The sequence below is a fragment of the Brachyhypopomus gauderio genome, chromosome 21 (assembly GCF_052324685.1).
Source record: "Brachyhypopomus gauderio isolate BG-103 chromosome 21, BGAUD_0.2, whole genome shotgun sequence".
Classification (NCBI taxonomy): domain Eukaryota; kingdom Metazoa; phylum Chordata; class Actinopteri; order Gymnotiformes; family Hypopomidae; genus Brachyhypopomus; species Brachyhypopomus gauderio.
Genome location: NC_135231.1, coordinates 5,974,997 through 5,991,525, shown reverse-complemented (window position 1 = coordinate 5,991,525; position 16,529 = coordinate 5,974,997). Strand labels below are relative to the sequence as shown.

Sequence of the window (16,529 nt, the reverse complement as noted above, 5' to 3'; positions counted from 1 at the left end):
TGATAGGTGTCAGTCCCGCTCCTTACCCGCAGCCCGCCTGGGCGCCTGCTGCTTCCTCCTCGGCATGTTCAACTCGTAGTTCACGTACGGTGTGTCCAGGTGAAACGCGTACGCGCTCTCAAATAGTCCATACAGAAAAGAGCGACTCTCTATTCTGCTTCTTTTTTTTTAAACACACTTCTCCTCTCCTCCGTAGAATCCAGTACCAGAGACGCTGTCTTGTCAAATCAGGTGTCAGGACGGGTGTCTCTCTTTTTTATTTTACCTCTCGCCTTCTTGGATCTATGGCGGACTGTTTTCTTTTTCTTTCCGTCTCTCCCCCCCCCCCTAAAAAAATAAAACCAAAAAAAGGACGAGCGCCTTCAAATCAATGCGCGAAATGTGTGAGAAAGGACAGAAAGGAGCGTTTTTGCGTGGAAATACTGTATCACACACGGCGCAGGCAGGGTGAGGCGATGCCAGCAAACATCGATCCACAGAACAAACTGAACATTAAGAACTCCTCCCTCCTCGCCCGGACTTGATGATGGCAGCTAGACATTTGTTACACTAGATAACCACGAGTTTATTAAAGAGACAGAGGCCGGCGAAAACACGCGGATGTGGGGGCGCTCTGCGTTAGGAGGGGAAAAAAGGCAACAAACAAGTCCGGTGTTGCTGCCCGTCGTAGTTTGGTCGTTTGCAGTTTTTTTCCCTGAGGAGAGATTCGCCGAGATATAACATGTCACACCCTGGAAAAGTTACGGTATGAAAAGAAAAAAAGGGCTTAACAACTGGTAAAGTAACTTGTGAGCTACTTCTGTGTAATTTTTTTGGAAATGCGGTGGAATTGAAGACTGAACGCTTAGTCCAAGTGAGACAATCTGAACCTTAACGTTATTCACCGAATTGAGGTGTATTACTGTAGACGTGAAGACTGCGGTACGGCCGTGTCACGTGCTCTTCTTTTTGGGTCCCAACATCTCCTCATTTCCGACCATTGACGTCACAGATAAACAAATGGTTGGTTATTACTCACAGACAGCAGATGACCTCAGTGCAACACCCCCTTGCCTATAGCTGCTTGATAAATGATACCGCTGTCATACAGAGAGATGATACTGCCTTTGTTAATCTGTTATGCGATGACGTTATTCTAGTTCTCTCTCTCTCTCTCTCTCTCTCTCTCTCTCTCTCTCTCTCTCTCTCTCTCTCTCTCTCTCTCTCTCTCTCTCTCTCTCTCTCGCTTCTGATACTAGACTTGTGGATGCCAGTCACCATGGCATGATTGTAGAGACCTCCCATGAACCTAAAGTGAACCCGAACAATCAATCAGTGTTCAGCCCCCACTTTGGCCTTACCTGTCTGACAGCTTTTAACAGCTAGTGTATACAAAAGCTGTGTCCAGTGACAGCTATAACATACACACACACACACACACACACACACACACACACACACACACACACACACACACACACACACACACACACAGGCATTATACCCTATCCCTAAACCCATCACTGTCTATGTGAGCAATGAAAGAAATGTTTGATGACCACTTAAGTTCAAATAATCTTCTTTTGCTATGGATATTCACAGGTCCATGAGCTTTAGTTATTTATCTTCATCTGTAGTGTAATATAGGGGTTTATTTGTCTGTGTTTCTTGCAGTCAGACTGGACTCCAACAGAAAAGTACTTTGTTAAGGATGCAGAGATGGCCAAGAATTGATTTAGATTTTCTCTCATTTAGATTTTTTCAACATTGAATCAATTTTACCATGGATAGATGATTTCTAAAACATACATGCATTTCTAAATAAATACAGATTTTCCTTTCACATGTCTCATGAGGAAAATGTGGCTCTCAAACGTGATTGCAGTCTTGGATCTCAAGGAAATCCAGTCATTTCAAGTTTGGATTTTGCAAACCAAAGTGCAATGCAATCCATGCTGACACTGGTTTTACATGATACATGGAAGATAACTTCGCGTGGTGTAATAGATATGCATCTAGACGCATGAATTTTAGACCATAAGCTACTAAATATAAGTCCAACTTGGCTCACATAAGAAACTTTGTGCAACTGTTTCCAATAAAGTTGACACAGGCTTCATTTACATGGATTTTTTTAGCTGTTTAGTTCCACAGCCTTGCTGCAAATCTGCAGCACGCGGCCGAGCACTGGCGGGCTAATTAAAATGCGTTCACCACGATGAAAGAGTCGAGGCCTGGGGAATCCGAACCTGCTTCTGATTCAAAGCTGAAATTTCATGCGAGACGGACAGCCGGTGATTGAAGTTTCAAGACCCGTAATTTTCAAAGTAGAACAACAACATATGCATATTGTTAACAACAGATGCTTAATTTGAAAATCTAATACATATAACCTAATTAAAAGTGGGAGAAAAGAGAACCACGAGCGGAATTAAATAACCCGCCACACTGCTTTAAGGTCTGATATATTCAAAGCCAGCCTTGTTTGTGTTAATTCAAATGAATGTAATTCAGAGTCATAACAAACTAGTCACAATATTGGATACTGTAAAACTCAGAAAGTGACTGATGTTACTGGTCAAAGATAACAATTGTCATATTAAATCAAATGTGGGTATAAAAGTAAAAAAGAAGTAGAAAACGCTCACAGAAGCTCATAATTACTATTTCTAAATAAAAATAACATCACTTCATATTCTAATATTCTATTCCAATAATCTAAAGTTATTGCTCTAGTTGCCAAACTTGTAAAAGCACAGATTAATTATTTTTTATTTTGCATTAAACAAAATAAAACGTGTGTGTGTTTTATCTCAAAGCACCAAAAATGTATTGTGGGTAAGTATCTTTACTCATCTCTGGGGTGTACAGTAAACATAACTCATGTTACTATATGATATTTAATTACAAAAATCATACTGTGAGGAATATACCAGAATGTACCAGAACTCGTAGCCGTGTGCATTATGTCCAGGTCATACAGCACTCAGATTGTAGACGTGAGCAACTTCATCTAGTTTCTTCTTCTCCCTCCGAGCTTCCTGCTTATGGAGCTCAAATGGTTGGTGGTCGTCAAACATGACCAGCTGCAGTAAAGAGGAAGACTGAACACAATGACACCAGAGGAAGAAGGTCTCTATCACTTTAGTTTCTTACCAGTTTCCCAGCAAAATAATGGGGTGGGGGGTGAGGGTAATTGCTTCTCCAGGCATTTTGGTGTAGCCATTATAGCCCAGTAAGAACACGTTTGAACCTTGATTTATTTCCATGCAATAAAATGGATCCTCCTAATTTGGATGAGGTACAAAGGGACCCCTGTCAGAAATGCTGCAGCGTCTTCTTCTTTGTGAAGCGTATCAGAACCCTCTTTGGGTTTTCCCTCCACGAGGATCCGTGCTGGTGCCGCTTGACCCATTTCCTCTCCTGTAATGTATCGTTCAAGCAGCCCTGCCGAAATGACTTAATTATTCATGCTTGATTTCGAAAACACGCCACTTTAGGCACACGGCTCCGTGGGATGGCTGACACACGCCACGGCGCTCGTACAAGCACGCTCACGGCGTGGCGCGCGGACGGGGGGCCCGTTGCCGAGCACACCCTCCGCTGGGCGCAGTCTGTAGGCTGCGTTAACCCATTAGCCCGCCCTAAAGATAAATGCCCATGTCACTTGGCTCCATGATTGATTTTAAACACCTCCGTGCGTGAGCACACACACATATGTGTAAATGCAGGTAATCCCACAGGGATGCCAGACAGAGGATATTGTCTTGAATGGAAATGCATGAAATGCACGCCATAGCACCACTGAAGATAATGTACTTTTCAGCTGTTTATCATCGGATGTGTTTTAAGGATACATTACAGAGAACAAAGACTTCAAACATAAAAGTTTCTTCAAAGAGATACCAACTGCTAAATACTTAAAATGCATTGTGTGTCTGACCTACGTATTTCCTTGCTTGGGTGCGTTTGTCAGCAAAACAGAAATATCTTATTGCAGACACTTTGCCGAGCTTTGCACACATTGACAAATCAAATATGATCTGGGCTGGGACAGGCTACTGCCAACCGTCCATCAAGTGATTTGATCAAGGACAGAAGACACACAGGCCTGGACCTGTTGTAATGAGACACCGAGATTTAGCTTTCACGCTGACGCACATCATCTTGAACATGTAGTTGTCTGTATGCGGTCAGGCTGCACAATCGTGCCCATGCTAACCCAACACCCACGCACACACCAGAACACATGCACCTAATCCCGCACCCCCCCCCCCCCCCCGCACGCACGCAACCGAGGCCCTGGCCCCTCCTGTCACTCATTCCATTGGCAAAGGCGTGTTCCGCGGCGACAGTGTGTCCGACCGAGGTTTGTCAGCGTCTGTCCAGACCTGACCCGTTCGCTTGTGCTCACGGACGCGGATGCTGATGGATGCTTCCAGAACTGCTCCTTCGTGTCCGTCAAAAGCTGGAAAGCGCGGCTTGCCATGTCCGGCTTGTGCTTTGTAGAGCGCGCTGATGGTTTGCGGAGGGTCTGCAGTTTCCCCAGGCCTGATCAAGGAGCTTCAGATCCAACCAGGATCCAACCTTCCACTCGCATGCTGCGTGTAAACAGGTGGCTAAGATGGATGTGTACTACCAATCTTAATACAATCAAATCATTGCCGGTGTCGGTAGGAAAAAAGACAGGTGTATTTGCAAGGGAGCAATTATTTGATGAGTCAAATGGATGCTATCAAAACAGCAAGGGGCTTTTACTGAATGGTTTGTGATTTTTATGCACTCACAGCAAAAACAATATTCTACCGCTGGGAAAGAAACACACCATTTAAATGACAAACTTTAGATTAATGAAGAGGTGTTATTAAGAAGCTTTTGTGACCAACATACTGTAATGTAATTGTACAGTAGAGAACTATTCTGGGCCATTGTGAGTACATTTTTAATGTGATATGTGTAATATATAAAACATTACACTACCTAGAAACATTAATCACTCCACATTCCAGTCATTGTTTTATCACTCTGTTACTCTATTCAGAGCACTCTACATATTGTTCAAGCATTTTTAATAAAAAAAAAAAAAAAAAATCTGCTGTTTATGTTCTGTGGAAACACTTATTTGATTAACAGGCGGTTGGAAAAGGACTCCAACCCGCTTCCTTTTAATGGAGATGTAGAAGACTGCCACCCATATTCCTCCATGTTTTTGTGTTCTTTTTCTGGGGGACAACTCTGGCTTTTAATAAACATGTAATAAGAAAGAAAACAGCTGGTAGCCGCATCCCAGATGGTGCCGTTCTTGGCATCTCAGAGGAGGGGACCACACATGCAGATGGCTCATTATTCCAGCATTTGGTTATGCATATTGCACAAAATCTTATTCCAGTGCTTAACAACCAGTATAAGCAATGCAGGTGTTACTGGTTTTTGTGGGGCTTTGCTTTCCATGGGCTCATCCACAGGGGGTTTCTTGGGTCTCGTCGTTCGGACGTACGTGCCGCTGCCCTACCCCACGGGCGCACGTGCACACACACTTGTGCTCTCTCCATTCGCTGTTATTCTTTTCCTCTCTCAGCTTTCAACATGCGGAGTCTTCCTGAGACAGTCAGAGAGACAGCAGCACTGTTGAGTCACATTCTGAGGTCTGACGACCTTGTTAAAACCTGCTGCTTCGCCAGGTTACTTCACGCAAAAGGACAGACTCACCAAAGTGTCTAAATATGTTGTTCATTAAAGATATTTTCTCAGTTTGGACACTTAAAGTATAACTGCTCAATATCCTAAAGCTGCTGAGTAACATGAAACAGACAGCGTTATGTTGAGCTGAATGCTTTGTCTTCAAATGCAAAGCCACGAAAACACACCAGTAGGTTTTTAGCTTTAAAACTAAATGATTTGAATGTTTATTCAATCAAATTATTGTCACTTCTTCCCATTATATTATGAAGTAAGCCAACAACAAGTCTTATATCCTGCAATTTGATGATAAAGTGTGTGCTAATGAAAATGAATGCAAGTCTTGTCAGGAGTCCTGTTTGTCTTGAAGGGCTTCTGTGATCATGTCTCATGTCCCCTTGACACCGCCAGGCTGCCAGAACCATCTCCTTACATTTGTAATTGTGCTGCAGTGTGACCTTTATTCCAACTCTAACCATAATGCACTTCAGCACACGCCACTCTGGAGAGGGAAGGGTCATGTGCTCGCCCCTCGCTGGGAGTGTCAGTGTGAAAGCATGCAGGCATAGTTTACGCCTCCAATCTTCAGATGTGCTTCTGATTCATTTTGTGACTCCTTAATGTTACTCAAGGTTTTGGGGCATCTCTTTAGAAGCAGTATCAGAAAAAGAAGAAGAAAAAGAAGGAGGAGAATAACTATTATTAATATTGTCGTCATTATTGATAATAATGGTTATTGTTGTTGTTTGTTGTTTCCTTTGCTGTTTGCTTTTACTGAATTTCTACCATCCGGTTCACCTAGATGCTCAGACAGGTCATCAGGCTGCCGCCTTCTTTTTGATGCCATCGCTGACAATTAGCAAGATAATGCTGCACAAAACCATCTGGACAGGCACATTTCACAGTGCTGTGGAAGACAGTTTTTTGGCATGACAAGAATACATTCCAAGGTCAGACTTCAGGGCCTGGAAGTATCAAATTGTGGAGAGACAAACTATGGAAATGATGGCCCCCTCATCCGTCCTGAGTTCATTTAGAACCTAGTGTTTCGTTTTTCATCCATCCATTTTTAAAATTCATAATATTGTCTCTTAAGCCATTTGTGGTGAAATATGCTGTCTCAAAGCCAGGTACATCTGGATGGCCAGACGACTAGATACAGATGTATTAAAAGATAAAGTAATATTAAAGGCAGACAAAAAAATATTAACATCTGTCATAATAATATTGACATTGTGGAGGGATTCCAGGGCTCATTTATTAGCGATTGTTGGCTGGGTCTGCTTGCAGGGGGTCACGGAGGGGTCATAAGCCGCTGGAGATTACACTTTGGCAGGTTTACTGCCACGCCAAATATGATAGACCTGACGTGTCATTTTTCCCTGCTAGATCACCCTCCGAAAAGCCATAAATTATCATGGGAGAGCAGAAAATTGATTCCTTCTCTCTGTACCCTGCAAATGTTCCCTATAAATATGCAGTGAAGGGACATAGCTCACTTTATTAACTTGATGTGGGAAAGTAGAGGGGTATTTAAGCATGGCAAAGGTGATTCTAGTTGTATTTTAATATAATTCTAACTGCAAATACGTTATTTAAGAAGTCAGATAACATATATCTAATTATTTATCATTTTGTGGTGCAATAAGTGTTGTCATTTAGTGCACATCATGATTGTAAAGAAACATACCAGTTCATTAAATATTCATCTGCATCACCTAAAACTCAAACAAATAGTTTAAAGTTCATGAATTTAGTGAGTAATTTGTGGTACTGGCAGGGGAAACTAGATTTCAGACACAGCTGTGACCACGGCTACCCACAGTACCACGGAAATGCCATGGCTGCCTGAAATCTGGAATGTGTTACTAATGCCTGCTGTGATACGAACAGATGTTTTTATTACGGGACTATAAAAATGGAAGTATTACGTGTCATTGGTACTGATGCACCTGGAAGTTACATTTGAACTATGCTCACTGAATCCTCCAAAGAACCACATACAGTATAACTACTATATAACTACATATAACGCTACATGTATAGCAATATTGTGCTATGTTCCACTGAATACGTGAGCCACAGCAGTGTTCTGTAGGAGGTTACGGTTCTGACCGTGTAGTGAATGTGCTGCTTTTTTAATGCACTTGTGTTCTTTCTTGGAATGCCATTCATGTTTTGCTGATATCGGTTATGCCAACTGTTAAGTAACATATTTTAGAATTGTACTGCAAGGCCAAAGTGTCTAAAAACAGCTCTATATATTAGTATTAGGAGTATTAATCAGATGCAGTACTCCCACTCTGGTCCTGCCATACGCTATCCCCAAAGCTGCCATTTTCTTTAGTCTTATCTCATTCAATCTAAAACTGGCTTGTCCCCTGAAAATTCATTACAACATGTTCGATGATTGACGCAGCCTTTAAAGCAAATGCCCCAGGACTAATGTAGAGCCTTCTAATTCTGTCGTCTGAGAGGTTTTCTGCTGTACTAATCCCCAAATGGGGCTTTGAGTGCTTTATTCTAGAGAAATCTAGAACCTCACCCAACTATAAGGTTCTGCTCTGCCAGGTTCTAGACCTCATATTCACGGACTAACTAACTTTCTCCTTCTTTTGACCCAGCCTGGATGGTTAATCAGAACACTGAGACCGGGTGGGAGGGTTTGAAGTAGCCACATTCTGACAGGATTTCTGGGAGGCACGGGGAGAGGAGAGGAGGGGGGGTGTCGGTGTTTCACCCATCACCAGATGCTTAAACGATGGCCTGCGAGGCGGGCTGTTATTTACTGCCCCCAGGTCCACGCGAGGGGCGCGTTTCTGGTGGTCTGACAGAGGGAAGAGCCCCAGCAAGAGGGGCAGATCCCGCCCTCTCCATCCCGGCTGCCGTCATCTGTCACATCTGTCTCACTCCACCACGTGTCACGTGCAATTAAGTGGCCTGGCGGTTAACCCATTCACTGCTGCCCTCCTCCGCCATGAGAGGCAGCCACAGGCATCTTCGCGTCATTAAATGAACGTTCTCTCGTGCTTGTCTTTCTGCAGAAAGCACCTGTCATATTCAGATGTGTCATGCCAATATTGACCATCTGATTGAAAAAATAACACAGAACCGCACATGGTTTGCTGAATAATAATTTAAAAAACACTGTCACACGCGAAAATGTGTTTAAATGGCTCTAGTAATGAGTATCCAAGATTAAAATATAACAGAATAAAGCAAGATTTAGATGAACTAACCATGGGGGAGCTATGGGTATATTCTTGTGTTTCACAAAGCGGTTGCTAGGCGCTCTCCTGGGTGTATTATTGTACCAGACACAACAGGATGTTACAGTTGTGTGTGAACAATAGAGGTATGGGGGCCAGGTATGGGAATGGTTATACCATTACCAAGAATCACATGCAACAGTGCAGGCAAAGGAAAGTCATTTGGAATGGGGTATAGTTCCTTTGTGCAGAGACTGCAGCGCATGTCCACGTTTTCTTTATTCTGCGTCCTATCACCCGATTTTGTGTCAAGTGAGCAGCACACTGTGTCTGTTTCTGGTAGGAGTACTTGGACAATAACCCCTGCTTTAGATTACAAAGTTGTAAACATTGCCAGTGGGTTTCAGAAGGCACGCAGCCTTCTGTTTTAAGCCTGCATGTGAAAACACATCAGTCCTGACTGCCTGCTCCGTGTCTTCCACCCGCCAACCTCATCTCCAGGTGGACCCGGGCGCCGGACTGTCAGCGAGGTATCCTTATCCCTCACCAGAGGCTGACAGAGGCATTATTCCAATGGGGATTGTTTGACTAATAAGCATTTTCACTGCACAAGCACAGACTCCAGTCAATGCTGCCCTGGACTCACAAAGGACACCTTGTTCATGAGAACATGGTGGACACCATTAAATCTAACCACTGATCCATTAAGTACACAGTGGCATCTTCAGAGAAATAATACAATGGTTTATAGTACAAAAATATATGTTAATGGTGAAAAGATTTAAGAACATAAATTAAAAGTGGCATATATAATTCAAGATATTTATCTATACTATTGTCACAATTTACCAATAAAGGTTAATTAATTAGAAATGAATAATTTTCGATATATTTCCAGCCCAGGTTAGGCCTATGAGAGGTTTGTTACTACTACCTTGAAAATGACTTTGGAGCATGTCAGTGTTGGCACATGTTACCAATGAAATAACTATCTCCAAGGCTGCTGCTGTCAGTCATCTACAAGGGTGCTTCTCCCGTCTTTGACAAATACCTTTCAGAATATCTAGAGTGCACAATTAGTGGCCTCCAGCCCAGAACCTCTTCAGTCCAGTTCCCAAAAGGCAAGGTTTTGCAAGGTGCCGAGGTACATGGCAATTTGAGAAACATCTGTCACTCCAGTATACAATAAGAACCCGGAGAGGATGGTCAGTGCATGCCAAATTCCCACCCATTCTCTGATCCTTTCAGTGCCAGGAAAGCACAGTTCCTGAGATACACTTCCGCCAGATGACACGGTCCCTCCACTAAGAATAATACCTAAACGCCCAACCTGATATCTGAAACTTGAAAACAGCCAGATCAAATTCAGGCTCAACTAAACTCTGACGGTAAAGTAAATTCATTTGGTTCATTTGGCTCAAACGAGGAAACCTTTAGAATTAAGCAAGAATGAATTTAATACTTATTTAGACTTTGATGTAAAGAATTCACTGCAGATTCATGCTCAGACAGATCGTTGGTTTTGGGTTGCTCTGTTCTTGGAAGGCCCTTTGAGTACAGCATATGTAGATTCAGGGATGTCATTTGTGTGGACTGACCCAGGGCCTGTGTAGAGGTAAAGCACACTATCTCTCCCAGGGATTGTGGGTAAAAGCAAGACAACCCAACAGTGCATTGCCCTAGCTTTCTAATTCTCCCATCGCCTCCCAGCTTAATTGAGAATCTGAACAAACAAATTAATCATTGCAGCCCATAAAAATGACAGGATTCATGCAGTAGCATTCTTCATTCTCTCTAATTTGTTGTGTGTGTGTGTGGGTTGTGTCCCCCCACCCCAAACACACACATACACCTCACCAATGCCTTTCCTCTTATGTGCTGAATCTGCGAGTTTAGCCCTTATGAAAATTACAAATAGTTGTCAAGGTTAACGAGTTAATATTCTCATTCAATATTTATTTTATGGGCACAAGAGAGCATCTCCCTTCACCACATCCCACTGAAGAACGAGGATGGGTTTGTTAATCAAAATGACAAGGACAGTGTCCTTTTGATAATCCCCTGAATCATCGAGAATAAAAAATGAACTTTATTAATCAGCAGGCCCTGATTAATTGTTATGAATCGGCGCATCGTCCATTTCCCCCCCGCATTTCCGCAATTTCCACAGAAGCCTAACAATCTCCCTGATGATTTGAAGCCTTTTGGGCTGGCTGAGAACAAAGCAACACAGCAATAAATAGTGTGAGCCAGTATTCCTCCTCCTGGCTGAGCTGAAATATGCTTGACAGTTATAAAATACAATTACATCCCTTGTCTACTTATAATTTTGGCATTTGCATATGAAAAAGGAGGGAGGGTGGGATTTTGGCGCTCGAATGAAATGAGGCCATAAAATGAAGAAACTAAACCAGGATATATCCACTCTCCATGCACTGTGAGCCATATGTGTGTTTTGGCTTGAATGAAGTGGCATTATTATGAACTGCTGGTCATCTGTTCCTGTTGAGGTTATGATATATAACAATGCCTCCCTTTCATGCCATGTAACATCAACAGTATCTTTAAGTAATGTATGTATCTAGCATTTTTGCCCAGACCCTCTGTGACATATAAGATGTACAAAGAGTATAATTCCTGTAAGCGTGTGTGTGGCACAGATGGTAAGATGCAAAGGACTGTGGTGCTACGGCTCTTCCTGACAAGGTTTTAGTCACAACACAGAGTGAACAAACATTCCTGCTGGTTTAGATTGAAGAGCATATGTCTGTGGTCTCAGCGTCCCATGCAGACCATCTCAAAGAGGCTATAAAATGGTAGGTAATTAATACTGCATGGGTGAAATGTTTATAATTAATAAAATGAAATTAAGTTTGCAATAGTGGCAGAGTAAGGTTGGAGTTCTTATCTAATTTACATGAGCGTGTCAGACGTGTGACATTCATTTGCTGTAAAGTTCTGGCTATGAAACAGAATGTGGCAGTTCAGAAAGTTTCAGTCTTTGGGGGGCTGTTTCTCTCTGCAGTGCTCAATGGTCGCAATGAGGGGACTTAGTCAAGAAGCACTGAGCTATTCTGCCGTAATGAAGGAAATGCCCTTTGTTTTATTAGCCATTTTTCCTCTTTGTCATCTCATCATCTTTTGCAGGCTGTCTTGCATGGAGCTGATGTTGTTCCTGTTTATATGTTTCCAAGCAGCAAAACTGATCTAAATGAAGTCACATATTTGGTATACCAACAATTTGGCATCTGTTTGTTTAGAGGATTTCTAAATTTTCATTTTTTAACTACTGTAAACAGATGTGTGTATTCAGTATTTTCATTGCACTGAATTAATGATAAATATTTTATTTGTGTGTGTGTGTGGGGGGGGTTGCATTCTTTTTCTGAGATTCCCTGTATAGTCAATTAAACTACACATATGTGTCCAACCTCCAGACCCTCATTTGTATATATAAATGAGTGCAAATGGTAGAAAAAATGTGACTATTTTACAGAGAGCCGTCAGTTTGCGAGGCCTCGGTGGAGTGGGTGGTTCAGCGTGGTTCGGCGTGGCACACCGTTAATTGTGGAGGTGTTTTATCCATCAGCGTGAATTATTCAGGGGGATGGTTAATAGCTCTCCCAGATCCAGGAGGCTTCAGGAAAGAAGACAAAGCCTGCTGCAGAGAGGCATCATTACCCCCGCCTCTGATCTGAGACTCTGCCTCCGCTTCCCTCCGTCTCCCGGGCCTCCTGTGTTGCTCTCGAGACCAAGAAACAAACAAACTGCCAACCAGGAAGTCATAAATCCAGAGTGAAGGTAAGAGGGCTGGCGAGTAACAACCTGCACAAGCTTTCTAAAGGAAAACGCAGCACAGCGGAGCTGATTGGCTGAGGCCACTCCTGACTTGTTTATCCGAGTTCCTCCGACGGTCACGTTTCTACGTTTCTTTATTTCACCCTGTTTCAGCGTAGAGCGAAATCTCCTTATTTAGACATTAAAGTATATCCTAAATGACACAGATGTTTGCGTTTCTTCTTCAACGGGCGACGTGTGTATGATGAAGTGCAGGATATGATAAGGAAGTGCCCCTCTGCGCAGGATATGCAACATTTAGAACTATTTTGCAACACACACTCACAGACCCAACGTTTAAAAAACGTCGTAACACAAACACCTGTCCCTAAAGTGATAAGCAGAAGTCCGTCACAGGGTCCTTGGTGCCTTAACATTTCTCACTGTCCCTTTTACAAACACTACAGCACTTGCTAATGTTGCTAATGTTTAGAAGAACTGATAATATCAGTTCATTTGTTTAAGTCTTCAAAAACTACGCAACTATTTGACTAATTTCCATTCCAGGAAAAGTAGCATACCAGTATGTACCAGTTGTACCAGAAAGCCTCCTGTTTTCAACGGACTTGAAAACAAGGGTGGTAGGATTTCCTTAAACTATCTGATGGTGCTTTTTTAATTGCTCTTTTGACATGACTTGTCAAAAGTGTGCGCATGTGCACTGATACTTCACTTCCACCCAGTCCATGAAGTCAAAACGCCCCATGCAAAACAAACCGAAATGGGTCAACGTTCCCTCACTGGATCTCCTTAACAGATACTCTGTACCGGTGACTTCAAGTCTGAGTTGACCATGACGAGTCCTTTCAAATGATGATCTATGAGTCTGGAGAACAAAAGCCCCTACTTCAATGACAAGACCCAAGTGCATCAGCCAGTGCCCTCTTTTCAAGTAATTCCAGCCATGGCTATTCAGGGTCTGCCCTGTGGCTACAGAGAGCACTCCATTCTCCAGAAATAGCCATAGCTCATCTTTCACGAGAGCTCAGGTTGGCTTATTGAGATGAGGGGGAGGGTGTGGGGACGGGTGTTGCTCATTTGAATTTCCGTCTCTTTCGTGACTTAAGTGATTATGACGCCCAGTTAATATTGAAGCTTGGTGTTGGGTGGTGTTGTGCTGTATTGGAGCCCCTGGCGTTCGCCCACGACACGAAAAGTGTCACCAAACATCTTTTCACACAAGGCTGGCTGTCAGGGATGGCTCATGCGTGCACTTTAACATTTTACTCTATCCTAGACAAAAGGAGATTATGAACTTCAATGGTGACTTTATTTGAGGTCCTTAAACCTAACAAGTATATTGTAATTAATATAGTTTTTTACAATTTTTTTCCAGGATGTGGACAGCTACATGCTACTTGGATACATGGATAAAACTGTGACTGAGCTGTCCACGTGGACAGGGAACTTGTCTTCTGCTGGACCAGCAGCGGCAGGCCTAATGGAGGGATTTGGGGACGTCGGAGGATTCTGGGATGCTAGGCACAATCTTCCTCTTAATGTGGGCCACGGATCACCTGAAGCTTCCCTTCCATGGCTGTCCTGTACATCACCAGAACAGCAAATATGAGTAAATTACCCATGAACCCAAATCCACTTTCAAGGCCATTCATATGCACTCCTGCAACAGCATGGGACTAGCGGCTAACATCCCCAAACTGACCTGAGATCAGAATATAATTAACAATACCTACTTTTCATTGTCTTGCTGCTTGTTACAAGACATTTTAAACAACCCTATTTTTTTTTACAAGGAAATATAAACATTTTATGCTTATGTGGTACATATATTATGCTCTTTATATATTACAGATATTACAGAAAGCTTATTACCTGCCATCTGTATTAAACCTGCAGTGCTGTCTTGTCACTTGATTGAGATGCCCTCAGTCAGAATTCTAATAGACTTGTTTTGTTTCATTTCAAAGATCTTTCCAGTGCTGCCCAGGAGACTGCTACAAAAAGAATTCAATGACCCATAATAGATGCCATTTGCGTAGCCTCCTGTCTAATTGTTCTCCAATGGATATGATAAAATTAGAATCCCATTTTGATTGCATGCTTGCCATTTTGAATTGAATAGCAAAATCATTGTGTGTTGGCCATGCCTGAAAATCTTGTGCACAATCCACTCACGCTTCTATCTTGTTTAAAAAATAAAACACATTTGAAAAGCTCTGGCTTCCTCTCATGTGAGAAAGGCATTTTTATAAATGGATGATAAAAGCGTGGCAGTCATCTCCCCATGACATATTTGTTCTTTAACAACAAATCTTGGGCTCCTGACGCCTGGCACCTGAATACAGAACAATGGAGAGATGAGGGCGAGATTGTCTTCATTAGACGCATTAATATTCATTGAAAGTAGAAAATCTGACACCAGAGAGGACTTGGTAACCTTTTCTCATATTAGATTTTTTTTTTCACCTATTCCTTAACACAATTAAAGTCCGGCAATGACTTAATTAATGCTGCTTTCTGTCAGGCGCTTTAAAGAACTGTCAATTTGGCCCCGGTCTGCCTGTCAGGAAGGAAGAAAGACAGTCATCCTACTCTGCTAGGAGACAGGCGCAATCACAGTGCCGGAGAAAGTCAAATTCCCAGACACCTTGCCAAATTGATTCTTTTAAGGGTTTTCTTGTAGATTATCCTTTTTTGTACTTTGTCTGTCCTCTCCTGAATTGCAGAATAAATGCAGATCCTGTGTAGATTTTGGTATGTTTTCCTTTTCCTTTCAATACGAACGTCTGGTTCAGATCGTTCTCGAGTGTCTTTGTTATTTCTGGAAAAGAAGAGACATATTTTAGCTTCCGGAGTAAAATTTATATAAATATGTACACTACAAACTGTATAAGAAGAACTGATATTTTAGTAGAAGCATTAGGTATGTAGTTCCTGACTAATACCATTCACAATTAGCCATCCTCAATCTCTTTACCGGTGGTCAGTTTCTGATTATGAACATGCTGGATGTTTTCAGCTGCCAGACCGCTGTCAACCCAGCAGTGGCAGCAGGGATTGTTGAAAACCCCCAGCATTACTGCTGCCTCCCAACCTCTCAGACCGGAGGCAACACAGTGGTCCTACGGTCAGAAAATGACCCGTGATAAACGAGGTGGACGGTGGTTGACAAATCATGCATGTCAACAGACTCCAGTTTATAATTATCCAATAAGAAGCTAATGTAGGTATAAGAATACATAGGTATCTATCTATCTATCTATCTATCTATCTATCTATCTATCTATCTAAAATAGATATAGATCTAAAATAGATAGATAGATAGATAGATAGATAGATAGATAGATAGATAGATAGATAGATAGATAGACAGACAGACAGACAGACAGACAGACAGACAGACAGACAGAAACTAAGATTAGTGTATGAGTGGCAGTCTCAAACAAACACTGAATGCTGACAGACTTCTAGTATTTGTTGGCTGTCACTACAAAGACTTCAGAGAGATACACACACCCGTTTCCTCAAGAGTTGCGCCTGGCGTCAAGTGAAAGCTGCAAGCTGTCCAAACAAGATGACAGCTGAAATCGCTTCTGCTAATGACTGATTTGCCTCTCGCATGCGTTTTTGATCAAAAAATAACTCACACTCATCAAGTGGCAGTGGCTTGGATTGTGGTAATGGCTGCCTAGACATGGAGACCCTGCTCTGAAATGGGATCTAATAACATTGGAGCAATAGCGATTTGATGCAACCCTTTACATAACGGCTTGTAGCGTCGTTTTAGCCTTCATGGCTTTACAGGAGTTTGGCTTCGTTGTGCTCTGGGTCTCAGTCCTAATAGGTGAAATGTAGTCAGGGAAT

At 42.4% G+C, this 16,529-nt stretch overlaps 1 protein-coding gene and 1 long non-coding RNA gene across 2 annotated transcripts in view; one reads left to right on the top strand and one right to left on the bottom strand.

Moving 5' to 3' along the window:
* Positions 1-870, bottom strand: part of tshz2 (teashirt zinc finger homeobox 2) — a 41,114-nt gene extending 40,244 nt beyond the window's left edge. The window contains exon 1 of the mRNA XM_076983926.1: positions 27-870. Within this exon, the coding sequence (XP_076840041.1) occupies positions 27-66 (40 nt within the window). The 5' untranslated portion in view covers positions 67-870. The remainder of the gene's footprint in view (positions 1-26) is intronic.
* The window catches only part of LOC143484891 (uncharacterized), a 21,911-nt gene extending 7,216 nt beyond the window's left edge, over positions 1-14,695 (top strand). The window contains exon 3 of the long non-coding RNA XR_013122737.1: positions 14,041-14,695. This is a non-coding gene — a long non-coding RNA (uncharacterized LOC143484891). The remainder of the gene's footprint in view (positions 1-14,040) is intronic.
* The last annotated feature ends 1,834 nt before the right edge of the window (positions 14,696-16,529 follow it).